Source organism: Puccinia triticina, chromosome 4A (assembly GCF_026914185.1).
Source record: "Puccinia triticina chromosome 4A, complete sequence".
In the NCBI taxonomy this organism is placed as follows: domain Eukaryota; kingdom Fungi; phylum Basidiomycota; class Pucciniomycetes; order Pucciniales; family Pucciniaceae; genus Puccinia; species Puccinia triticina.
The window spans coordinates 774213-799444 of record NC_070561.1 but is presented as its reverse complement, the minus strand read 5'-3'; the positions used below and the strand labels follow the sequence as shown (position 1 = coordinate 799444).

The following is a 25232-nucleotide window of genomic DNA, read 5'->3' as shown; positions in this document are numbered from 1 at the left end:
ACTATGCTTCCAGCGGCGAAGCCGCCTTGGCCTCTAGTATATACTTAGATTTTATACTTATTCTTTTTCCTTCTCTAGACGGCCAGCCCAAATGGAGGAGCCTCTTGAGAGAGCTCCTCAGGATCGGGGTAAAGGAGCTCTCTCAAGAGGCTCCTCCATTTGGGCTGGCCGTCTAGAGAAGGAAAAAGAATAAGTATATCTAAGTATATATTATATCATAATTAGGAGGACGTACTAAAAACGGGGAAGCAACGTTGGAAGGGCGCAAACGCAAAGCGTAGCGGACGGAGGGACGATTGTTTGGGCGATTGCGATGGGTATGACGGGTCATGATGAAGCTATGAGTAGGATAAAACTCAGGACTACAATGAATGAAGAGGAAACAGGCGGCAATTGGTCCACCTTTTAAAGTGAAGGAAGCAGCTACACAAGAATAAAAAGGGCTCGTAACTTTGGCACGAGAGTCAGGACGCGAATTCTTGAGGAAAAGAGGTTGCATCTGGTTCTGACCAACCAGACAACTTGACTCACCGATCTTCTGAACACCAAACAAAGCTAACTCATCAGCTCCAGGATCCTGACCAATGCGGTGGCAGGATACAGGTCTACATGCAAGTGGTGGACCACGGTGGCTTGAGAATCGTACAAGGAATGATCGTTGGCTCCCCATTTCGTCATCACACTAGAAAGAGAAGAGAAATGGAGAGTCAGCTGTCAAAAATAGAAAAGAAAAAGAAGAAAGAAGGAACTTACGTGCGATGGCAACCAATCTGCAAATCCGATCAAAGAACTTGGAAGATTGAGACCTGGGCGGCAAGAGAGATGTAGCGTTGCCGGGATATTTATATTGTAGGAGTAGGGCCGGTTGGGGATATAATCAAGTCAAGTCCGGTTCGGATCAGCGCACGCGGCTCGGAAGCAGAGAACCGCGCAAATTGTAGTGCAGGACCTGCGGCGCCCGCAGTTTTGAACTTTGCGCGGTTTTTTAGACAAGATTGGGTCCCCAATCTCTACTCAACAATCAGAGCTCGCGGCACACTGCGCGCGCTCTAGAATATTGACACAACCACTGCGGACGCCATGGACACACGACGTCGACTGCTGCGCAACTGCGGACTGCGCGTAGCACTTTGACTCCCAAACACCAAAACAATTTAACCCCCCAATAAAACTCAAAAATAACAAAAACCCAATGACTGAGCTCATTTCACCCCTCACTCAGCCTCTCAGGACTGTGAAGCCCCCGCGCTCCGCGGGGTTTCACATGAAGTGTCACAAGGACAAACCTCTCTCAAGTATATCATTTTTCCCTTCTTCCACCTCCCTAGCCGGTAGAGATCCCTGCCCCCATATCTCTCCCGGCTAGGTAAGCCTTTTCCTCTCCTTTCCTTCTCCCAGTCGCTTCCTTCTCCTCTCCTACTGTTCGTGTACTTACTGAGAGATCCCTGCCCCCATATCTCTCCCGGCTAGACTGTTCCCCCTTTTGCAATATATAGCCCGTGAACTAGAATCTCGACTCGAGGTTCCCCCCTCTGTGCCCCCACTTGACGGACAGTGAAGGACTCCCCTACTGGAGTCCTTACAAGGACACACGCCCCAGAGACTCAAGGACAACTCTTCAAGTTTCAAACCTCTCAATCTGCGAGTTACCACACTTTTCACAGCAAAATTCTATGGGGACAGACAATAAGTTGGGGGAGGATGTGGTAGACCAAAAGGTTCCACTACATAAAAAATAAAAAAATTGTCTGTTTTCTTTTCTTTACATAACATTCATCAGAAATCATGGACTATGGCGCAAGGACGGGACTCTACAGGACTAGAAGTTACATTCCAAGCTACATATACACCTCACCTCCTATTACAACCTCACGTTTACATACACAACCCAGCTGCTGGATAGCTACACATACTCATTTACACTGCATAGTATGTACATACATTCTAAATTAGTGGATTTTCACAACTGACAGCTGCAGGTGACATCATAGAAGTACCACATTAAATCCCTCATGTTCTGACCAATCATAGTCACTCATTCAGATGTTTGTACCTTCTACACAACATGTACATTTCTGACCAACCACATTCACTCATTCAGTTTCCCTGCAGCTAAAATCCCTCATACAGGGCTTCCTTGTAGCTAAATTCCCTCACATTTGTTTATATAAGGAGCTCTCTTCCCCCCTCAGTTGTCTTTTCCTCAGTTCATTACTCACCAATTACAGTCACCCCAACATTTACATAAACAACCTTACATATACTTAACAACCTACATACATAACAACCCTTACAATAACAATATCAACAAATTATTTAGTGTCATCAACAAGCTCATCTTGAACCAACCAACCCTATCACTTCATTAAAACTTGCCAAGCTTACCTTGGTGGGTCTTGTTTTCTGATAGTATAGAAGGGCAGAGTTTGCACCTCCATCATCCCCTTCTCCATTCAGCAAAAGGTTCTCCGGAACACTTTTGAGTCTTACAACGTCCTTGCCGATTGGCTTCGCTCATCCAGTTTCTAGGTCGTGATTATCCCCACCAGACATCACAAAGCGGAATGAGCCAAAATTTGAGAAAGCTATTGCGACATCGCGGCCAGGCGCATGGCGGTTTGAGTGGACTGAAGTGTTTCGGAGGACCCCGTTCAAAGACTTAAACTTTTCCGACGACACGAGTGACGGTGTGGTGGACAGATGGGTACACGCGTGGGGATCAAACTTTTTTGCCGCGCATGACGCGCGCCGGAGGACATCAAGATTCAAGGACTCAAGATCTCAGCCTTCAAGACTTTCTCAGGTTCATGGCGCAGCGTGGCGCGCATCCTCAAGACGTTTCAGGCCTTCTCCCTTCCCACTTTTTCTTTCCCTTCTTTCTCCTTGTTTCTTTGTTGATGGTTTTTTGTTTTCCTGTTAATTTTCTTTTCATTTAACTTTTGTTATTTTTTCCTTTTTCACTTTGCGCGCGTTGGTTAGGTTTTGGATGAGGAGGGTTGGTTTGTTTTGTTTTGTTTCTGCTTTTTTGGCTGTTGTAGCGCGCGCGTGCGCGCTAGGTTGTGATGAGATGTCTGCTACATGTCACCAACTCCAAGGTTTGAGTTCAGTTCGAACTCAGGCTTTGGAGCGGCATGGACCTACTCTGAACCGTATTTTTCAGTCTTCCATCAAAAATTCAAAGTTTAAGTCTTGGCAATTGTCTGCCCGCAAGTCTCCCATTTTTAAAGTTCTTTACCCCGCAAACGCCGATCTCCTCCACCTCTCTGGTTTAGATCACAACCCCGCCAGCAGTATTCCCGGCTCTTTTCTTAAAAAACACCGCCGACGCGCATCTCCAGCCGTCGTAAAATCTAAACCCCCCCTCAATGCTACACAAATCACCGCGCTCACTCACGGCCAAGCATCACCGGAGGGCATACGCAAGCTATTCATTTCTTTTCCATTCCCCTCCCTGAACTGCTGCCGGCCTAGCACCGGCCAGAGTTCCTCAACGGCGGGCCAAAACGCAGGATTGACTTGGGCAGGTGAAGCAGCATGTGAACCTTTGGTTTGTTGACCCACTGCGCCGTTGACTTGATCAAGTGGTATAAAAATAAGTCCGCGTGGGCCTCCAGCTGCTCCAAATAATCCGTCATGTTATTGATGTGCGTCTGGAAAATAAACGGCACGAGCTTGCATAGCGCGAGCCAAATTGACCTCTTCTCTGGAGTCAGCAAGTCCGACAAGAAAAAAGGCCCTGCCTAGAGCAGAATCTTGAAGTCTTTACCAACTAAGCTTTTGACATGCTTGATGAGGTAGGTAGGCTTGATTGAAGAAATGTTGAGGGAGTCGGTTGCAAAAGATTGGAGACGCCCAGTCATTATGTGTTTCTGGCTTTCATGTACACTACCCACAAAATCCCGAAAAATGTACTTGACTATTCCCAGAAGCATGACATGCAAAACTTCTACTGGAGTATCCAGAACACCATCAAATGCTGGATGTGATAATAGAAGTCAATTAGTGGGCATGATGCGGAGGAATAGAACACAGGATTTCAAATACCTTCAAGTTCCAAGATTGGGTTTTATAGCCTCTTACAGGTTTGAACATTTCCAGCCAACTCGGCCACAAATTGTTCCACGGAGGGGTCCTTTATAGCATCGGCCAGGAGCTTGCTGTTGATTACATCCTTGAAACCGTACACTTTTGATTTGTTGATTGATTGGTTCAGACTAACTGTTTGTGCTATATTAAATACCTCATTGGTATGAGTCTTTGTTGTTTCCCAATCACGACCCCAAACCGCTTGCTAATTACACAATCACCAAGGGGGCCAGTAGTCAGCAGACACAAACCTGTTCCCCACAAAAGTGAACTGATGACGCACCTTTCGCCCATCCCGCCCGCACTGCAGGAAATGTTGAATGAAAGTCCTTGTTTTCTTGTACTTTTTCATGCGGTATGGACTCCTGTCAGGTCTGAGCCTGCGGCAGTCTGTTGAGGGGAAGGTGCTGAGTGCTGCCCTTGTCGGTGGTCCTGCAAAAGTATTGGATACAGGTCAAAAGTTGTGATAGCGGTTGAGGGGGGATTTGTTTGAGAGGGAACAAGGGGATGGAATACCCTCGGCGGTTTGGTTGGATGGAAAAACTCAGAAAAGAACTCAGAGAAAAGCCGGCGCGGTCGTCGGAAACTCGGATAGTGCTCTAAAGAAATAAACTCAGGAAGCTCGGGTACTCAAAACTCAAAAAGGATACCGAGATGGATTGACACGATCCGGGATCAATAAACTCTCAAAAACTCTGATGATATCTTTTCTGGGGGAAAGAGAGTACCATGCCGATCCCCTACTCCAAGTTTGGCTGAACTTGGATTCAGGGCCGCGACATGCCGCGCGACGAGCCCTCGTGCCCGCCGCGCCCATACAACTAGGATGAGCAGAGGAAGAAAGAGAACAACCAAAGAGACGAAACCGCAACAGAGATTGAGAAAACAAACAAAACCAAAACCAACCCACCACCAACTCAAACCCTCCAACGCGCGCAAGGGAGAAACATAAAAAAAAAAGGACATATGTAAAGAAATAATAAAAGAAAAAAGGAATCAAAGACAAAAACAAACCAAACAAACACACACAAAAAAAGAAAGGAAAAGAGGAAAAAGGAAAAGAAAAGAAGGAAAAAGAGAGAGAGAGAGGCATGAGAACAGAAGTCTGAAAGAATCTTGAGGTTGTTGCTTGCGCCAACAGTGCAAGAGCTACGCTACAAAAAGCGGCAGCGTAGCGAAAGCGTAGCGGTTTTAGCCTTGCTTCGCTAAGCTTTTTGTAGCGGACTTGGCGCTTCGCTATTCGCTACATTTTTTAAGGGGAAAAAATTAAAGAAAATAGCACGCTTTTTTTAGCGCAGAGTAGCGGCAATTTGCTACGCTTCTCGCTATAGTAGCGGAAAAAACGCTACTGTAGCGATTTTGCTGCGCTACCATAGCACCAGTCAAACATCAATACTGCACATCATAAAATGATGGAGGATTGATGTTTGTGTACTATTTCTGGCATTTTCCACCAAAAGGCAGAGATGCCCGCTACACTTTTGACACAGAAGCGACCCGGTTCGCTACGCTTTTGGCGCTAAAAAGCGCTATTAGCGCCAAAAAGCGTCAATTTTTCCGCTGCGCTATACTGTAGCGAAGCGGCAAAAAAAGCGCTTCGCTACGCGCAGGCCAAAACTGCAGTAGCGGTTCTGGCGCTTCGCTACCGCTCAAAGTAGCGATTTTCCGCTAGCGCTAACGCTATTCTGGATCCAGAGTAGCGTGTTTCCGCTTCGCTACGCAAAAGCACCGCTTTTTGTAGCAAAGCGTAGCTCTTGCAGTGTTGCTTGCGCCGCCTGCCGGGTATTGAAGTTCTTGATGATCTTGAGGCCTTGTTCCTAGTATCTTGACCCTGAGTACGCGCCAGGACTCCACATCTCCTCCCAGATTGCAGTCTGTCCCTAGACTGCGCGTCGCCTCTCTGATACCTGCTGCTGAACCAAGGTAGAAAAAAAACCGGAAAAGGGTGGTTCACGGAGTGGCATGTAATGTTTTCGACGAGTGTAGATCAGAGCCCTCGAGATGCATACACATGGGAGGACTTACTTTTGTCCTTGCCCCTCATCGCGCGAGTAGTACTTCTTGACCTGATCAGCCGCAAATCGCCGCTTGAGTTCGGTGCCGTCCAGCTCGGCCAGAATGTAAGAGCCTCCTTCGACTCGGCGGACCACTCGGTAGGGCCCGTTCCATCTATTAGCAAATAACTGGCCCCACTGAGTCTCCAATGACCGGTTATACGCCATAACCATCTCACCCGTCTCGAGCGCGTCGCGAAGCTGATCAGAGCGCTTGTCCGTCCAATATCTGACTGATTCACCCCGCGCCTCCATCATCTTGCGATAGGCAAGACCACGAGTTTCTTCACTGCGCTCGAGTTGAAGAGATCCCGCGGCTAGAAGATCCGTCGTAGTGCGCACTGACTCCCAGTCCACGCCGAGGTAAGACTCCGCTTCCAAGTCTATCGGCAAGACTTCCCGCTGCCCGAAAACCAACTCATACAGAGAGTAACCTGTCGTGCGCTTGGTCGAAATCCGATCCGCAAAGAGAACCAGCGGGAGAAACTTGTGGCAATTCTTGCCACTCTCTCCAGCTAACTTGACCAACGCTGCCTTCAGTGGTGCGTGCCCCCGCTCGACCATACCCTGTCCCTCTGGGTAATAAGGGGTAGAAACTCGGTGTTTTCCTGGCAAAGCACGAAGCATTTCCGCCAGTGCTCCGCCAAATTCCGAACCACCGTCCGTCGAATAAGATTGAGCCGGGCCGTACCGCATTGTCCAATTCTCCTGGAGGAACAAAGCCACCGCCTCCGAAGTCAGATTGTTCAATATTTTAGCTTCCACCCAGCCAGAGAAGTCATTGCGAGCCACGATAAGGTACTTAGCTCCGCTAGCCTTTAAATGGACCGCGTCCAGGGCCACTCGCCCAAAAACAGTCGATTCCTCCGTCGGATAACGCTGCTCTAGTGGTCTTCGAAGACTGCGCCTCTGACAGGCGTCACAGCTCTGGCACCAGCGCGCCACAGATTGCTTCAATGACGGCCACCAAAAGCGCTCGGAAACCCTTCGATAGGTCTCTGTCACTCCGCGGTGACCCAAATCCTCGTGTAGCTGCCGGAGAACTTCTTTTTGTTTGGAGGGGATGGTGATGACAATCCGAGGTAGCGGGCTTCCCCTCTTCATAAGTCTACCCTTCTGCACAAAGAATTCCAAGGACCTTCGCTTCAAAGCACAAAATTCGTCCGCTCCCATGCCCTCCGGCCAGATTAACGTGGATAGAAACCACTCCATCTGGCGCCAGTAACCGTCCTGGTATCCAGTGTACTCGTCCTTCAGAGCCGAAAAAGCGAAAGCGGGTCGAACCAAGGGAGCCTCCTTGTCAAAATCGGAAGGAGGGTCAGACTCCTTGTCGCCTTGTGGGCGGCGAGATAGACCGTCAGGCATGGTGAATGATTTACCGGGGCGATGGACAATGTCGAACAAGAACAACTGTATGAACAAAACCCACCGCGTCATTGGCGCATTCGGCAAACTTGGGGAATTGATCATCTGGATCAGGGACTGAGCGTCCACTTGCAGCTCGAAATGCTGGCCCCACAGGACCGTCTGTAGTTTCTTCAAGATCCGTGCGACGCCGCATAACTCCAGTTTGGCCTGTGAATACCTCGACTCTACATCCGAAAAGAGAAGGGACTCATAGAGCGCCGGACAATCCCAGCCATTAGAATCCTCTTGCGTAAGCACCGCACCAGCAGCGTGGAAACTGGAATCCACCGCAAGCTTGAGTCTCCCAGCGTCCGGACCGTAATCAATCTTAACCAACACTATGTCTTTTCCGACCAGCTTCTTTAGTTCCTGAAACGCTAGCTCACAGTCTTCCGTCCAACTCCATTCGGAATCCTTACGCGTCAATTGGCGGAGAGGAAGGCAAATCTCGGACAGTGACGGAATAAAAATCCGCACGTAGACCACGACCCCAAGGAATCCTTGCACTTCCGTGGCGCTGGTTGGAGTCGGCCACAAGAGGATTTTGTTAACCTTGCTGACGGCCATCTTGCGGCCCTCCTTGCAAACAATGTGTCCTACGATCTCCAAGGCCGGAACGCACGCTGCAAGTTTAGATGCGGAGACAGTCAAGCCCGACTCTTCGATCCTGAATAAGATACGCTCCAAGGTTCCGGCGTATGCCCAGATGAACCTCCTGATCCCGGGGTGCCAAGGGACTAACTTGTTATTATAATCCGATTTTGGACCCTTAATACCCCCATCGTCAATAAAAATCCCAGCATTCTCCGGAATTTTGGCTTGAAGGATCCACATCATCTGCGCCTGATACACGGCGACAGAGTTTGTGGCTCCCTGGGGCAACCGAGTGAGCTGGAACCGTCCCAGGGGCGTGTCAAATGTCGTGAGGGGTCTAGATATAGGATCCAGGGCGCACTTGTCGTAGCCGCCCATAACAAGCCCGGCCGGAGAAAGACTCCACAAATTCCTCTGTCGCTGGCGGAACTCCGGCGTCGCGTACCGTCACCTTATTGAGGGGCTGTAAATTGTGGACCACGCGCAGTTTACCGTTTCCCTTAAGGACGCAAAAGACCGGACTAGAGTATGACGAAGTCAATTGCTCATAAAGCCCGGTGCGGACGCGCTCCCTAATAAGCCTCGTATATTTTTCAAGTTTGGCAGCTGGGATGGGAATCTTCTTTTTCTGCCAGGGTTCATGCTCGACAACTGGTATAATATACAGGAGGCCGTAGGACTCCTTAAGTAGGCCCCGCTCCTCCTCATTGAAAGCTATCAACCAGTTTCTTTCCGCCAAAACATTCTTGATCAGATTTAGCTCGTCCGGAAAGAGCCAACCCTCCGGCCCGAAATTTACAACGGCAAGCCGCTCCTGAGTAACTCGTCCTTTCGGCACAAATGGTCCGGCTAGCGCGTGCGAGAGTCCTTGGTAGGGGTCACGAGAAAGAGGCGGCCGAAGAAGAGGGGGGTTCAAACCCTGTGGCATGGCTTGATTCACAGGCTTGACCTTCTTGGCCACGGGCTTGTACTTGGCCGCAAACGCCAAATGCTCGCCCGCTGCCCATGCCTCCAGCAAGTTGGTCCGTGCCTGAGATCCAAGTCCAGCCTCCAGTAAGAGACTTGTCCAATGCTCCGCTCGGTCCTCAAACGCCACTTTGTCTGCAAAAGAAAACCGGAAAGGTGGCCGGTTGCTCACAAGTGTGGCACGAGATAGAGTTTTCGACAATATAGGAGCATCACGCCTCGGAGGTGCATATTGGTCAGAACTTACTTTGATACCAAATGCCCCCCACGGAGACCCAAATTCTACCTCTCCGCCCTCACATTCCACTTGGTGACTGAATAGTTTTACCTTGTTGCGGAGGATCTTTAGTTTTACCTTGTCGCAGAGGCTTGGAAGTTTAACCTCGTTGCGGAGGGGTAGTTTATTCTCTTCCCGGAGAAAAAGCAAAAGTTTATTCTCATTACGGAGACTATGATGAAGTTTATTCTTGTTACGGAGACTAGGGTAAGCCGCATCTTGAGTATCCTCCTGAAACGACCCCGAAACCACCTTGAAATGAAACAAGGATACTGTATTCTCTCCTTGGAGATAGGGTTCGACGCCGTGGACAATACTGCAAGAAGGAACAGGCGCACCGACAAGGCTCACAGCGTGGCATGTAATGTTTTTGACGAGTGTAGAGAGCCCTGGAGGTGCACTTTGGAGGGGACTTACTTTTGTCTCTCTTATGCCCCGCAAAATACCCTTATTTTCCTCCTCCGTCACTCTTCTAGTGTACAACCAAGACTTGAAGCTGAAATAAAACTGGGAACTGATCTTCTTTTTAATATTTTTGATTATCTCTAGATATTTTTCGAATTTTTTGATTTGCTGTTTAGAGGAAAGATCGAAACGAAAAGCGGGCCAATAGTACTCTGAATAGGAAGTTGATCCGCCGGCTAGAATGCGAGTACCTAAATTAAGACTGCCGTGCTCCGGATCAACGCGCTTCATAAAAAAGGACAATCTTCCGTCAGGTCTTCCGAAAGCCGGGCCGCGTGACTCAGAACGGCTTTACGACCTTCACCGGGAAAATCGCGCTCCCACCGTCCCGATCCCATGGAACATAAGGAGACTTCTATGTTGCGGCCAGTAGAATCCGGAATGATGAGTTTCTCGCCTGTTTGAGATGAAAACGCTAAAGTGGCTGATACATCCATCAAGAAGGGTCGGCCCAGAATTAGCGGCCCGTCCATCTTTGTGATCCAAAAATGGCACGTCTTCACTAGCGTTTTGCCAATGCAAATCTGTACATCCTCTGCTACGCCCATCAGTTCACAGGCCTGGTTGTTAATACCATACACCGCCGACGTGAAGTTGACTCGCGGGCTCAAGTTAAACTGGTTGGCCATTGTGTCGGAGATAAGATTCAACTGAGAACCGGAATCCACAAGCGGGGCTGCTGAGGTCTTGTCGTCACCAATGAAACACGGGAGATGGCCCAACGGACAGGAGTAAAGATTGGGGTCCACCCCTAGATCTCGGTCCAAGACTTCCGCCAGCGTACCAGAGTTCACTTTAAGCTCGTCACTACCGACCTCGACTCGCCGCCTAGACACCCACTTCTTCATTCCCTCCGCTATCGAAGGAGCAATCGCCATCAGCTCTGAGACCGTGACTTCCGGAACCTTCAGTGTTGATATCTTCTTCAACACGCCATCTACGGCGTTCGGATGCTCGCGCGAAACCTCCCGTTCGAACCGTACCTTAGGAGTAGCAGGTTTCACAGGAGTTACTGAAGCCGGAGGCGCATCTCCCGTCAACTCAGCCAGACTCTCACTTCCGGTGCCTCACTCAAACAAAGTCGGCTCCTCCTCCATCGCGGTCCTTTCTTCCGGGGCGGGAGGTGTTGGAGCTCTGCGAAGTGGCCGTTTGGCTGCACTCGTAGGTACAGGCGGAGCTTTGAAGGGTTTCGGCTCTTCATGCCTCTTCCTTCCGGCTGGATCGGCCTCGTATACTCCCGAAAACGACTGCGAGGATACCGCTGGGGGATACCACGGTTGAAGCGCCCCGCAACCCACTCGAAATCCCGACGAGGGCTCCACGGATGCCTGGCTAGTCGTTGCTCTGGGAGGTTGAAACGAGGCTACCACGTGGCGTATGGGCCTACTCGAATCCCAGGGTATCAGGGCGCCGTTTGGGAGAAAGAAATTCGTTCCCCTCTGCTCGACTAGCTTGTCGTCCTTGTCTTTCTGAAGTTTGAAGCAGAGAGATGTCCCGTGGCCCTCACGATGACAATAATAGCATACCATCGGAGGTCTTGATCCCTGGGCCTGAGGCTGACGACCAGTCGCGAACTTCTGTTCCAGTTTCTGCTCGAAAGATTCAAACATCTTTGTCAGGTCGTCCATTGTGGGTACCGGCTTATCTTTCTGAGGGACATCCTTTGCGCGCTTTTTGGTTCCCATCTTTCTCATCACTTCATTAGAGTCCTGCAACGAGGTGGCGGCCGCGGGTTTGGTAACCTTTGAATCCTCAAAAATCAACGCGGTCTGTCTCCTCATTACGTCATTGATGGCAGTCTTCAGGATCTCAAACTTGGGAAGCTTAAACCTCCGGTCAGCGGTCGTGATCATTGTATCGTCTTTGAACAATTTATCCCGAATACGCTCTTGTACCGCCAGCGAGAAAGACTGATAGTAGTCGTTCCGGATCTCCTCTACAGATTCGATGTGGTCTTTCGCAAGGAGATACGACTGGATTGGTTCCCAGTCCTTTCGAAACGCCTGATAATCCGCAACCGACGATACTCCGCCCTTCGCGATCCACTGCTCCTTCAACGCTATCATGTCGCGGGCGGTGAACTTGGCGATATCAATGTCGCCCCAATACGACAGCATTGAGGCCCTAAGCTTCGTCCAATCCGGCGGCTCGTAGCCCTCCAGAGTCTCAAGAACGTCGAGCAGCCCGTCATCCACGATGAAAAACAACTGTTTGGCCATATCACGACCCGAGGCTTTGTCCAACCGGGCGGCAACTTGGTACTGATGTAGGAAGCGCTTGACGTTGGTCCCATCGAACTTCAGGCTCTTGCCATGCGGCGGTTTGATCTTCACGGCTTCCACGGCGGCGGGTTCGGCCATCTTGTTCTTGAGGATCTTCACACTGATCTAACAAGGAAGGCGGAACAACGGGAGGGCTCACAGCGTGGCGGGTAATGTTTTGACGCGTGTAGAGATACCCTGGAGGTGCACTATGGATGGGACTTACTTCTGTCTCTCCTGTGCCCCGCCGCTGACCACCGAAAAAAAAAGAAAAGAAAAGAAATGGCCGTAATCCAAACAAAGAAAAGCACCACCAGTCCGTCTTGAAATCCTGAGGCAAGACTGTAAATCTTGAGGTCGCTGGTTCGATCCCGGCTGGGGGGACCAAATATGGACTCCTGTCAGGTCTGAGCCTGCGGCAGTCTGTTGAGGGGAAGGTGCTGAGTGCTGCCCTCGTCGGTGGTCCTGCAAAAGTATCGGATACGGGTCAAAAGGTGTGATAGCGGTTGAGGGGGGATTTGTTTGAGAGGGAACGAGGGGATGGAATACCCTCGGTGGTTTGGTTGGATGGAAAAACTCAGAAAAGAACTCAGATAAAAGCCGGCGCGGTCGTCGGAAACTCGGATAGTGCTCTAAAGAAATAAACTCAGGAAGCTCGGGTACTCAAAACTCAAAAAGGATACCGAGATGGATTGACACGATCCGGGATCAATAAACTCTCAAAAACTCTGATGATATCTTTTCTGGGGGAAAGAGAGTACCATGCCGATCCCCTACTCCAAGTTCGGCTGAACTTGGATTCAGGGCCGCGACATGCCGCGCGACGAGCCCTCGTGCCCGCCGTGCCCATACAACTAGGATGAGCAGAGGAAGAAAGAGAACAACCAAAGAGACGAAACCGCAACAGAGATTGAGAAAACAAACAAAAACAAAACCAACCCACCACCAACTCAAACCCTCCAACGCGCGCAAGGGAGAAACATAAAAAAAAAGGACATATGTAAAGAAATAATAAAAGAAAAGAGGAATCAAAGACAAAAACAAACCAAACAAACACACAAAAAAAAAAAGAAAGGAAAAGAGGAAAAAGGAAAAGAAAAGAAGGAAAAGGAGAGAGAGAGAGGCATGAGAACAGAAGTCTGAAAGAATCTTGAGGTTGTTGCTCGCGCCGCCTGCCGGGTATTGAAGTTCTTGATGATCTTGAGGCCTTGTTCCTAGTATCTTGACCCTGAGTACGCGCCAGGACTCCACAGCGGACAGATAAGGTGCACATTCAACAGGGGTTCAGACAGTTGCCAGGGATGGGTGTATTTGTAATTTCGGCATGCATTGGCGAGTCCGCCAGGAAGCAGAAAACCAAGGCGCGCACCAACACCGGACTGGAGATGCTATGATCATACGCCATAAAACCTTCATTAGACATGAAACTAACAATGTGAATGAGCACGCAGGCACGCTACCAAACTGCCTATAATGGTAATCAACTCACTTCAATTCGTCCACAATATTCTCCAACATCTCACATGCACTTGCAAGATTGGAGGTAGCCAGGAAATGACAATGATATTCTTGATTAGATATTTGGGGTGGCAGCCCGGCCAGGGTGAAGTAGAAGGATATATGTTTATTAAACTGTTTGGAAACATTCCCAGACGTGTCATCTGAATATCGGGACAATGGGACATCACAGATTAAGCAACCATCAGCCTTTTTCCTCCAGGGATTGGGGAATTTGATAACTGTCTCAGCTTGGTGTAAGCCCCCTCCTTTGGGGTCTCACAAAGCCTGTCACAGGATTACATAATCCATCCTGAGTACTTAGTCTGTCCCCCTCCACATCCTTCCTAGCCTGGTAGAGAATCCTGGACCCTTATGATCTCCCCCGGTGCTAGGTTAGTTTCTCCTTTTCCCCTTCTTCTCCGGTCCTTCTAGTTGTACTTACGGAGAGAATCCTGGACCCTTATGATCTCTCCCGGTGCTAGCTCAACGTAATCCAGCCCCCCACGTTGGTACTAAAAGCTTTAGGCTCCTCAGCCCGGTCCCTCGTGCCCCTTTGACAACGGTTTCAGTGAAGAGCCATCCGGCTCTTACACTTGGCTAACCTGAAAAGTTTCTGGTAAAATGCAATGTTGAACCTGATCAGGGACAAGCAGGTATTGTGTAAAAATGTGTTATGCTCACCATACAACTTCCCTCCACATGCTTCAGACAGGAGCCGTCCACTGTCAATCAGGATAATTGATTTGTAGGTCCGCGCAAATTCAATTGCTGGTATCAGTCTTAAAGTAGCGTTGTCAAAGTCCAGGCCGCCAGAGATAGAAATCTTGAGGTGTTGGCCAACTTCGCGCGCGTTAGTTTCATTGATTTTGATACACTTTGTATGTATTGCTCCATTGTAGGTCAACACAAAAATTGGGACAACCACATCTTGAGATGACAACTGCGCCGGCTCATATATGTAAAAGTGATTCCCCTTGTTTTCAAACATTTGTGGGCGATGTGCGCGGGACAGGCCTTTGAGCCACTTCGATGATTGAGCAAATTTGTGGATGTTACTACCATCATCAAGTACGGGGTAAAAGTCAAGGTGATTGGATACGTGGGGATTTGATAACTCCTGCAAAGAAGAGTCACTTATCAGATGCATGTTTCCGCATTCCCCAGTGCCAAATGGCATCTCCAATGCCAAAACCCACTACTCACCTCGGAAAGAATTTTTTTGGCACTCAGCGAATAGTATGGGGTGTTGAAGACAGATACACTGGACTGCACTTTTGAACCCAATAGGAGATTTATTCGGGCTTTCAATTCCCGCACCGTAGCCCAAGCAGGAAGTTTGATGCCACAGACGCGCAAAACCATGCAGATTTTGTTGTACTGCATCCTTGATATCATTGAGCGGGTATGACCGATGATCATCAAACCAATCAGATCCTGGAATCCCAAAGACAGAAATCATTAATTGTCTAATCACGGAATGGGGCCAACCAAAGCCTCAACACACCCATTGATTCTGGAATGGGTACCAAGGGGTCGTGTTGACTGTATTCGAGCGTCTGTCAGTTGGTTAAGGGTGAGGGTTGCCCGCCGGAGCCAAGGAGAGATTGTGAAGCTCGTTGTTGATCACTCCTTGCCAGTCGGCGTCGGGGTTTAGAGGCGCTTGTTTATTGGCCTCCATGTCATGCAGGTCGTTGTCAAATGTCCGGGAGGCATCAAAGCCGTCCCAAATTTGGTCATCACTGTTGTCCTCATATTGCATTTGTGCATTGATTGTAGGAACACCATGATCAACTGTCCGTTCAAAAGTATGTGGTGGCTCTTGATCAGGGTCAGCTCTTGTCCTACTCTCCTGGGCATTGGCCCTCTTGGCCGTCCAAAGATCCAAGTTAAGTTGATGCGCGAGTGCGACGCAGCCAACTGATGCTGCCTCTAGAAAGGGGGCAACACTTACAGAGGTACTTGCTACCGTTGTAAATGTAGTCTGGTCAATAAGCAAGTAGAGTCAGGACCGACGTAGTTGCCCTGATAGATTGACACAAACTTACCATCTGTTTTGGAATGCTGGTTGCCCTCCTCCATAATACTGATTGATTGTGAAAACAAAACGGCAATGCTTTTGGGAGTGGCGTGGCTTGCAACGGGTCCCCCTCAAGCTGCACTGATTACAGTGACTGAGACATGGTGGTGGGGCGGCCACGGTACACGGTATGGCTGGCTCCCGGATAGCCACCGTGTCCCAAGGCATTCCCTACCCCTGATTGACCCAAGGGCGGCTTGTCGGCCACCGGGGGTCGCCTCCAGGCGGCCGCGGGGGCGGATGGCCGTTTTTTCTCAATGGCGTAGCGGTCTGACGGGTATCTAGTGGCGCCCCTAAATGGGGTGCACAGGAGACGACCCCGGGGCGGCCCCTTAGACGCCGAGTCACTCAAGGGTCTCAGCGGCGCGGCGGGGGCCGGCTGGTGACCCGTGGCGCCCCATGTTGCATCGTGGGGTCTTTGCATAGCCACTGGTCACATATACGGCATAGTGGCGCAAGTGGTGGTCCATGAGGCGTCTTAGGGGCTGAAAATGGCTGGGACCATTTTGTGGCGCCACACCTTGACCGGATTTGCCCTGCGGTGTAGCCTTTTTGGCTCTGTTTTGAGATGGCAGCCTCAGCCTTTTTGGGTCTACAAATTATTTAAACTTATTCAACTCCCCAGGCTCCAGATTCGCCCGGAAGTCCTCCTCCGCGCAAACTGATGGCCATCGATGGCACCTGCTGCGCATCCAAGGCTGCCCGAGATCAGTGAAACACCATGGCGGTGAGTGGCGCACATAGCCTGGTGATCCTGTGAAGCACAAGTTGTGGTGGCTGATTTGTGGAGACGTGGCTTGGGGACTCGGTGAGATATAGGTAACGGTGATGATCAATACAGATGATGTGGCTCCGGCAGAGGAGAATATGTCTCCTCCACAGCAGAGAGCTGCAGCCAAGAAGACTGTGACCCAAGTCACAACAGCCCCCCCTTGGCAAGGCTCTAAGAAACCTACCACCAAGAAAATGCTGCATCTACATACAAGTAAATCAAGAACAGAAAAGAGATGAAACTAAAAAAAGTCAAGAGATTGGAAAAAATATGGAAGAAACTAGTAATCATCATCATAACAGTCTAAATCTAGTCCATCATCATACACATCATAACTAGCATCATAGTCTACTTGTTGATCATTAAAATTGTCTACTTGATCATTGGTGTATTTGTCATTATCTACATTAGTGCAATCATTGAGACTTGAGTTGTAGTAATTGTCATAGTAGTTGTTGGTGTCAGGGTTGTACTCAATGTTATTTTCAAAGTCAGGTTGTGACTGTGCAGGTGTGAATCATTGAGGGCCAACATTGCACAGGCTGTGGTTGTTGAGGCGGTGATTGTATAGGTGGGAAACAGGCCGTTGGGGATTGTTTGAGTTGCAATTGTTCAGGTTGGAATCAGGCTGGCAGGCATCTTGCAGGTAGTGGTTGTTCAACCGAGCTGGTCGATGACGGGTACTCATCAGCCTTGGAGCTTTGTCTTCAGAGGTGCTGTCATCATCTTGCAAATTGAGTCTAGCCAGACGGACAGATCGGTAGGGTATACGGCGTTGGGTTGATATCACTGATGCATCTTCATTTCCGTGGTCAGGGAATTGTTCCGCAGGCCGTCTCAAAACCAAGGGAGTCCAAAGCGACGGGAGTAACGGAAGCGGGGCCGCTGTGAGAATGAAAGCTGGTTGGCTGGTGAAGAATGTCCGCTAACCACCTCCTTCAAGAATATTGATGTCCAGGCTGTGTGATTGTCGGTAACTCGGCTCCGCACTGCTACTTTCCGCTAGCCTTCAGCGCTCCTCTACTGAGACTGATCTATAGCGTAATAGTCCGCAAGTGAATAAAGCTCCGCACATTGTAAGCACAAAAATCCGCAAGTAACTCTCGAATAAGGATAAGAACACAGATAATCCTCTCAATAACTCTTGTACATCCGTAGTTGTAAGTACAATGATGATGAGTGAACTCCGTAATAATTCAATAGGATAAAGATGATAGGATACAAGAGTCCTCCCCTCCGCGCACATTGCCGTTCCCACCCGATCCCGCACGTCTGACACTTTCCCGCACTAGTCCGCCTACTCCGCCCGCTATCCCGCTTGTCACTTTCCCAGACTCCGCTCCTCTCCAACGCTTGCCCTCCCACCGTCCTCTGTCTAGCCCCCATCAGTCGTTCTCTCACCACCGCCTTCACCCCGGTTCCACCCGCTGATGGAACCCGCTTGGGCTGTCATGGATCACCCGCTGACGCGCCGCTGCTACCAGTCCATGTGTGTAGTCCCGCCGCAGTCCAGCCCTGTCTTTTTCCGCTCCGATCCGAATACCCGATCCGAAATCCGCAATCCACAATCCACAATCCGTGCATTCCAATCCGCGCGTGACTTTCCGTTGTAAGACTCAAAAGTGGTAATGAAACCCTTTTGCTGAATGGTGAAGGGTATGATGGAGTTGCAAGCTCTGCCCTTCTGTTATCAGTCAACAAGACCCACCAAGCTCAGCTTGGCAAGTTTTATTAAGTGATAGGTCTGGTCTGTTCCAGATGAAATCTGTTTGACTGGCAACGTGTAAGTGTTTCAATTACTTTGTTATAAGGGTTGAATTGTTGTTATAAGGGTTGATTTATTGTTATAAGGGTTTTAGGATTTGAGTGTGGATGAGTGTTGGGTGAGTTGTGAGTTCTGGGTGAGGAACTGGGGAGCAGGCCACTGGGGGTGGAGAGAGCTCCTTTTATAGACAAAAGGGGAGCCCCTGAGGGGCTTGTGGGTTAGGGTTTCAGCTAATCTAGACAACAGGGTGAGGGATTTTAGCTGGTGGGAGTAGATACAAATGATGTCATAACCCCTCAGGGGCACATGAATGGTGTCAGAATATACAACAGAACATTCTAATGCATGCATGAGGTAACAGTAGACTGCATGAGCTGTCATACAGGGGGAATTAGTGTATACACAAAGTCTGAGGCTGCAGAAACAGTGTAGATGATGTCATACTATGTATATAAAGGAGTGTATGTAGTTAATATGTAATGAGTGTAGCCTGACAGGGAGATGTATGTTTGTATCCTGTGATATGTATAAGTGTACTACTGTGAAACTCGGGTTGGGGCAGATGACAGCTGGGTTACTGGGGCTGGCCGTGTGATATGTGTCCATGAGGTGTAACTTCCACACTAGAGGGGGTCCAGGGGTGCTTCCAGTGATGGCTAGGGGTGAAATTGGCCGTAGAATCCATTTCTGGGGTCCATTTGATGGTATCTTGAGGCCTAGTATGAGTAATTATGTGGCATAGAAAAAACTTTTTATTTTTCCACTTTTCCGTCTACCACACCGTAAGCTTTCCTAGCGTGCTTTCCTGACCTCATCCTCAGTGCTTATGTCACCGGAATGCACCCTGCCTGAGCGGCTTTGTGCATTCCCCGCCCGCGCTATCCCCGCGTGGACATTCTACCGCGCTTGCCTGTATAAATCACCACACCGCTGGTGTTAGGATTGGTAGCAAGAGATTTGGATTGACGTGTTCAGATTCATCGTTGTTGCTTTCAACACACGCATCTCAATTGTTAGCTGACAAACTTGAGGGGGCTTTGGCATTTGAACAAGCTTTGACAACGGCCTCTCCGTTTTTGTCAATAGAGGATTTGATTTCCATTGGAACCATGAGGGACAAGATTGGATGAGAATGTTCTGGGCCTAGATCAATCTCCAAATCAGACTGATCGTCCAATTCTCGGGAATAATTGAGCTCTGATGACAAATCAGCATGAATCAAAACACCATCATCATTGGCCATTGGTTTTTCACAAAAATCTGAGCTTGACTTGTTCATCACTTGTTGATCTTGTTTGCAAGGGTCTTCAATAACTTGTTGCTGGTATTCTGATTGTATTTGGTCATGATTCCGCACAACGGCCTGGGGCATCGGCGGTCCGCGGCGACTTTGAATAGGAACAAGCTGATGATTGGTGGAATGTCAAACCGCGTATGCGACTGGTTGAGGGCTATTGAGCTTGAAACAATTTGCTGGAGCCTGAGGGACCAAAGGCAAGAAATGAGCGGCTTTCTGAGAGCTTTCACAACGGTTCCTTGACTGAGAGTGAGACTTTTTCCAAGATTGCGAGCGGCGAGTTGGTCTCTTCCAGGATGTAGCTTGATGAAAAATACCTCGATGAGAATTGACAGCATCTTGAATCTGATTGAAAGTCACAGCGGGCCCGTGGGCAGTCAGAGGCGGCAAACTACCAAGAACAAAATTTAAGTCGGCCATGAAAAGTTGGATTCGACCATAAGCGCCGTACAAGTGGGGATCCATTCGAAGGCAATGAAGGCGTACATACAAAAGAATAAAAAAATGAGGATATAAGATTCAATAACGGCCCGGTATTTGCGTCGGGATTGAAATAAGAGGGAGAGAAGCCGGCATTTTTTGTCGGTAGGAAACTTCTTTCTTCAGCAAAGATAAGCTGGAATAACAGGAGCGAGACACCTTAAGGGCTCATAACCTGTGGAGACGTGGCTCGGGGACTCGGTGAGATATAGGTAACGGTGATGATCAATACAGATGATGTGGCTCCGGCGGAGGAGAATACATACAATGTCTCCTCCACAGCAGAGAGCCGCAGCCGAGAAGACTGTGAGCCAAGTCACAACATGATTTGGAAGCCACCCCAGATTTGTGCGTATGCGCCCTCGAACTGTCGGCGGATCCCCCGTTCTCTCATGTGGGAGGGTGGGTGTGTGAATGGGCAGAGCTTAACTGTCTCCCACCATCCCTCCTCCCGCCACTTCGGGCGACAAAAACCAACTTCATTCACTCTTTAATACACTGTACGCCTGCCCTCACTTTCCATCTCTCTCCATCCCCCCACCTCTCCAGCTTCTTCGTGCGTGATCCCTAACCCTTACATAATTCTTTCCCATCGACAGAATCTTCCGGAACCACTCCCGATCCTACAGTCAGTAAGTCTTCCATCTGTCTGCTTTCCTCCGACGGCCTGCGCTGGCTGGCTCGTACGCCCGCGTCCAAAGTGGGAGGCGTCGAGCCTGAGCGAGCGTTCTTTGCTCTGCCATGGGAGGCTCGAGGGCCGCCTGGCCAGAGGGGCGGGCTGGCTAAGGTCGGACCCCGCTCCCTCTCAACGCGCTCGTCGTTCATCGAGATCATCCCTGCCATTCCCCTTCCGCTCGCCTGATCCCTTCCCCCTGAGACCGCCTGCCAATTAAATAAGCTCTGTTGCCCTTCTTTCTCAACTCCCCTCCCCCCCCCCCCCCACAAACCACCCTCCAACTTCAGATCATTCACACCTCGTCCATACTCTCACCTCTCCGAGCCTAACTCACTCCTTACGTCTTGGATTCTTTACCCGGTTTGCCAATAGCAGTCAACATGATCTCCGGCCTCGTCCTCTCGCTTCTTGTTGCGGTGGCCTCTTGTGCTACCAGTACGTCCCTTTTTTTTTTTTTGCCTTTTTTCCACAACCTCACAGTTCCGCCTCTGACTCCAATCACAAACATGACCACAGGCACCGGCGTTGTCCCTACGGCCCCCGGTCCCGGCGAAGCCTTCAAGGAGGGAGGTGACTGTCCTCTCTCGTGGAACTTGGACACCACTGGCAAGTGGACCAGCTTTTCCGTCGACCTCATGTCTGGCTCCAACAATGCCATGCAGCTCGTCACCAGTGTCTTCAAGAACAAGGACGGCACAAAGGGCGAAACTTCCTACACCTGGAAGTGTCCCGCAGTCACCCCCAACTCAGCCGTCAGTCTTCCCCATCGCTCTCAATACCCTTGTCCGCCTCTGCTGAACGCTTCTTTGTGCCCCTCAGATTTACTTCTACCAATTTACCCAAGCCGGAGCCGACACCACCTGGACTACCCGATTCGCCATTACTTCACCTTCGGGAGACGTCACCCCACCTGCTAACTCAGCGTAAGCTGCCCTACACATCAACCAGAGATAAGTTGCATATCAAGAGCTTATCTTTTGTATGTTACCAGTCAACCTAATGGCGGAGCTCAGATCCCCTGGGGGATCGGCCATCTTGTCGGTGCTGGCGCCGCATCCGCTCCTGCCAACACGCCTACTACCGCCCCATCTGCCACTGCGAACACCACTGCGCTCAATACCCCTTCGCCCGCCACCGGCACCAACACCACCAACGCGACTACAGGTGCTACAGGTCAGTCCCCCCCCCCCCCCCCCCCCCACTCATCCAGCCCTTGTCTGGCCGCCCATGCTGAACCTCTTTCTCTCACAGCTGGTGCTGCTAACACTTCGTCTGTCGGCACCTCGGGCTCAGCCGCTCCAGGCTCAACTCCGGGCTCGCCTACCGGCGCCTCGTCGAGCGGCGCGAACTCGAAGACCCCCTACAGTATCCCCACCCCCTCGGGCTCTAACCACGGCTCGAACAACACCGCCGTTCCTACCACCAGCGATGCTCGCGCCCTCACTCTTTGCAAGAGCGCCGCCGCGGTCCTCTCGTTGGCTGCCGTCCTCATCGTTGCTTGATCAAAATAGCCCTTTCGCTCCACCCCCACCCTCATCACCTATCCTCTCCGTCCCCTTCGTGTTGTCTTTTGTGTGGACCCACAGACATTCATTTGAGAGCCCCGTTTTTTCGCCTGTCGTCCCTGAAAAACTGCTGCTTTTAATCTAGGCTTCACATGGCAATCCACCCCTGAACCCCACTTGCTGTCTCCTCGTCATTGAACACCACTCATTACTTCTTTTCCTGAGGAACAATCAACACCCACATCTCATTCTTGCTTGTTGCCATCTTTGTGTGTAGTGCCCTTTTTCGCTCCAGTCGTGAGATTTTTATCGTCTTTTTCGTGCTACCTTTCTCCTCTTTAGTGGCACGTGGATGAAAAGAACAAAACTGTTTTTATTTTCTCTTCTGTTTGCCAGGGATTATCTTGGCGTCTACACCACGGGCGCACTAAGCCGTCCCAAGGACAGCACTCTGTGGGATGACGCCAGGACGGCGCAACATACTCCACAGCCCATCCCAGGGGCATGCTCATCCGAATATAAATGATCATCACAGGGACGGCCCTACGTACCATCCCTGAAACGGCTTGAGCATACAGCCTGGGGCTGGATCAACACTATCATATTGCCATTCCGCGGCATGAAGGCTGCTAACCACGCACGTGGCCTGAATGGCCCATGTCTGTCCAAATGCCAGCAACCAAACATCCCCGCCCAGACCACCCGGCCGTGCCACAGCACTGGGACATTTGTACCACACCAGGTGGAGTGCCCAGTAGCATGCATGGCCGGCTTGGATGCATCCACAGGGCGTACTCGCACTGCACGCCACCCAACAGACTGGCTGGAAAAGCGCCAGCAGAGCGGCAGCTCCGCTTTCCAGAAAGCAACTGACGGAGAGGGACGCGCGTGTCCTGACCACCATGGTCACAAAAGAACGAGAGACATGTTTGATTGCGCCGGCACAATTAAAAAAATGATAGAGAAAAAAAAGAATGTACAAAGAAAAATATGTACAAAAAACAGACTGGAAGATATTAAACTAATCAAAAATCAGCTGCGTCATCTGGCAAAGCCGGTTCGGCGGTCGATTCGTTGGCTTCCATGCGAGCTAGAATCTCCTCCTCGGTTGGCAAAGCAATGCTTGCCGAGTCCATCTCAGTCCACAAGTCATGCCCGAAAGTGGCATGATCATAGGCCAGGACCAGCTGGTAAAAACTGTAAAAACATTGAGCGCTTTATCCAGCTGGTTATGTAGAAAAAATTACTCACGCCGAGCGGTATGGACGGCGCTTGAGCGATAATTCACACAGATGTTCATCAATATTCTTCCATTGCCGACCAACATCCCCGCCTCCCCGGCCTGCAAACTGTATGATTGTCTGGATCCGCAGGTAGGCAAGTCGTGCTTTCAACAAAGATTGGTTCCCCTGCGGCTCTGGCAGCTCAGCTGCTCCAGCAATGGGTGGTGTGAAACTCGCCTTCATTTGCAATATACATATCAAAGGATCAATGGCTTAGAAAGATAAAAAATTGCGATGAAAATATGTGAATCAGTTGCGCTTACCTGAACCAGTAAAGCACTGATTGTGGGAACTGGATGCAGTATTTCCCTGCCAGCTCCCGCATGGATGTTGGTCAATAGCTGCAAGTGATCATGTATGTTAGTTAAGTCGATGCCTCATCAAGACTTGCCAAGGTACTCACTAGGTCCCTCATTTTTCCCCGACTGTTACGAAGCTTGTCACGTACAAAAGTGTCTACACTACCCAAGGCCGCAAGCTCACCATCTATGTAACCTCGCGGCAGGTAATCACGTTTAAACTGAGTGTTCTGATTATTAATCGCCTCCTTCAAAAAATTGAGTCAAGATGCGCGCAACGTCAGCTTGAATCAGGAGGGACGTTGTATTATTGCAACATACTAGAACCAAGGTCAACAAGCTCTTTGAACGGCGAGGAGAATTGCGGGGCTGGTCGGATCCGTATACCGCACAGCTTCTACTCATCAGTATGTTGCGAGCTGTCCTCTTGACAAAGTCCTGTTATAACATGTACTTAGTCAGGGTAGTACATCCAACCAGGAGGGAGACAGCACGCACACTGAAGACCGATACATAGTGAAAGCCCCTCGCGGCGGGTGTGGCTGTCTCGGTTGGGAGGGGTCGATGAATAGTGAGGAGCTCCCCGCTAAGCCGTTCAATTGCTTGTCGGAAAGCCAGCATGCTGTAGATACTCACTACATATTGGCGAGGCGCGGGCACCTACACATGTTTATGGGACAATTTCAATTCTTATCAAGTGTTCTCGGATTGATTTAAAAAAAAGAAACGAAAACATACATATGCCAGCTGCTCAGCAAGTTCTGCATATGCACCTTGCAGCTGGAAGATGCCCTCAATGCGGTCAACAAACTCGTCGTCTACAGGTTCGTCCTGGTGATTCATGGCTGCAACAGGGTGGGGCCAGCCTTCCAAAATGCGGTTTGTTGGGTTCGACCGAGGTGACGGGTTTGCTATGGCCGGGGATTGTGCGAGTCCTGGAACTGGAGGTAACAGACCTTTGGAAATTTTCCAAGGTTTTCCGGTTCATTTGGTAAGTTCAGATGGAGCAATAATTCCACAGTTGATGTGCTTACCTGGTCGACTGAGCTCACCACGCGCAGTGTTCGCCCTCGTCGTCTGCGTTGGAACTGTACTTGGAGTCCTTCCAGAACGGCCAGGATTCACTGCAGTTGTGTCAGATCCCCGAACTCTCCTGATAGGTCCTGCATGTGATTCTTCAGAAGCGTCGTTTGTGCGGCGGTGATTTGGGTCTGGTGTGTTTCTGGCTGGGGGCTGATCATGATCTTCGTCTGAGTGCTCGCTCTTGGACGACAAGGCAAAAGACATCGGACTGTTAAAAGTAAAAAATGTGAAGAAATTTGAGCCGTGGCGGAAGCGATCAACGATTCCTGGATTGTGAATTTGTGTGTGCTGGGGGAAGTTGAGGCACTTGGAGTGCAAGTCCCTGTTAAATAACGTCTTCCGCTGCGTGCTGGATCTCCCCAATGCGGAATGGCACCCACCCATC

General features: G+C 50.0%; 3 protein-coding genes across 3 annotated transcripts; 2 read left to right on the top strand and 1 right to left on the bottom strand.

Annotated features, from left to right (window-relative positions):
* Window positions 1-20393: 20393 nt before the first annotated feature.
* Window positions 20394-20863, top strand: PtA15_4A91 (uncharacterized protein; the record flags this gene model as incomplete). Its single annotated transcript, XM_053168818.1, has 2 exons — window positions 20394-20403; window positions 20601-20863. 2 exons carry the CDS (start codon window positions 20394-20396, stop codon window positions 20861-20863), a joined length of 273 nt encoding a protein of 90 aa, XP_053019198.1.
* Window positions 20864-21057: 194 nt separating this feature from the next.
* Window positions 21058-22179, top strand: PtA15_4A90 (uncharacterized protein; the record flags this gene model as incomplete). The annotated part of the gene is made up of 5 exons (XM_053168817.1): window positions 21058-21112; window positions 21194-21429; window positions 21497-21600; window positions 21669-21850; window positions 21929-22179. 5 exons carry the CDS (start codon window positions 21058-21060, stop codon window positions 22177-22179), a joined length of 828 nt encoding a protein of 275 aa, XP_053019197.1.
* A 1028-nt stretch (window positions 22180-23207) lies between these two features.
* On the bottom strand, window positions 23208-25051 carry PtA15_4A89 (uncharacterized protein; the record flags this gene model as incomplete). Its single annotated transcript, XM_053168815.1, has 8 exons — window positions 23208-23379; window positions 23434-23642; window positions 23729-23806; window positions 23869-24012; window positions 24086-24202; window positions 24263-24424; window positions 24503-24720; window positions 24799-25051. The coding sequence occupies 8 exons, from the start codon at window positions 25049-25051 to the stop codon at window positions 23208-23210; spliced, it is 1353 nt and encodes a 450-aa protein (XP_053019196.1).
* Between the last annotated feature and the right edge of the window lie 181 nt (window positions 25052-25232).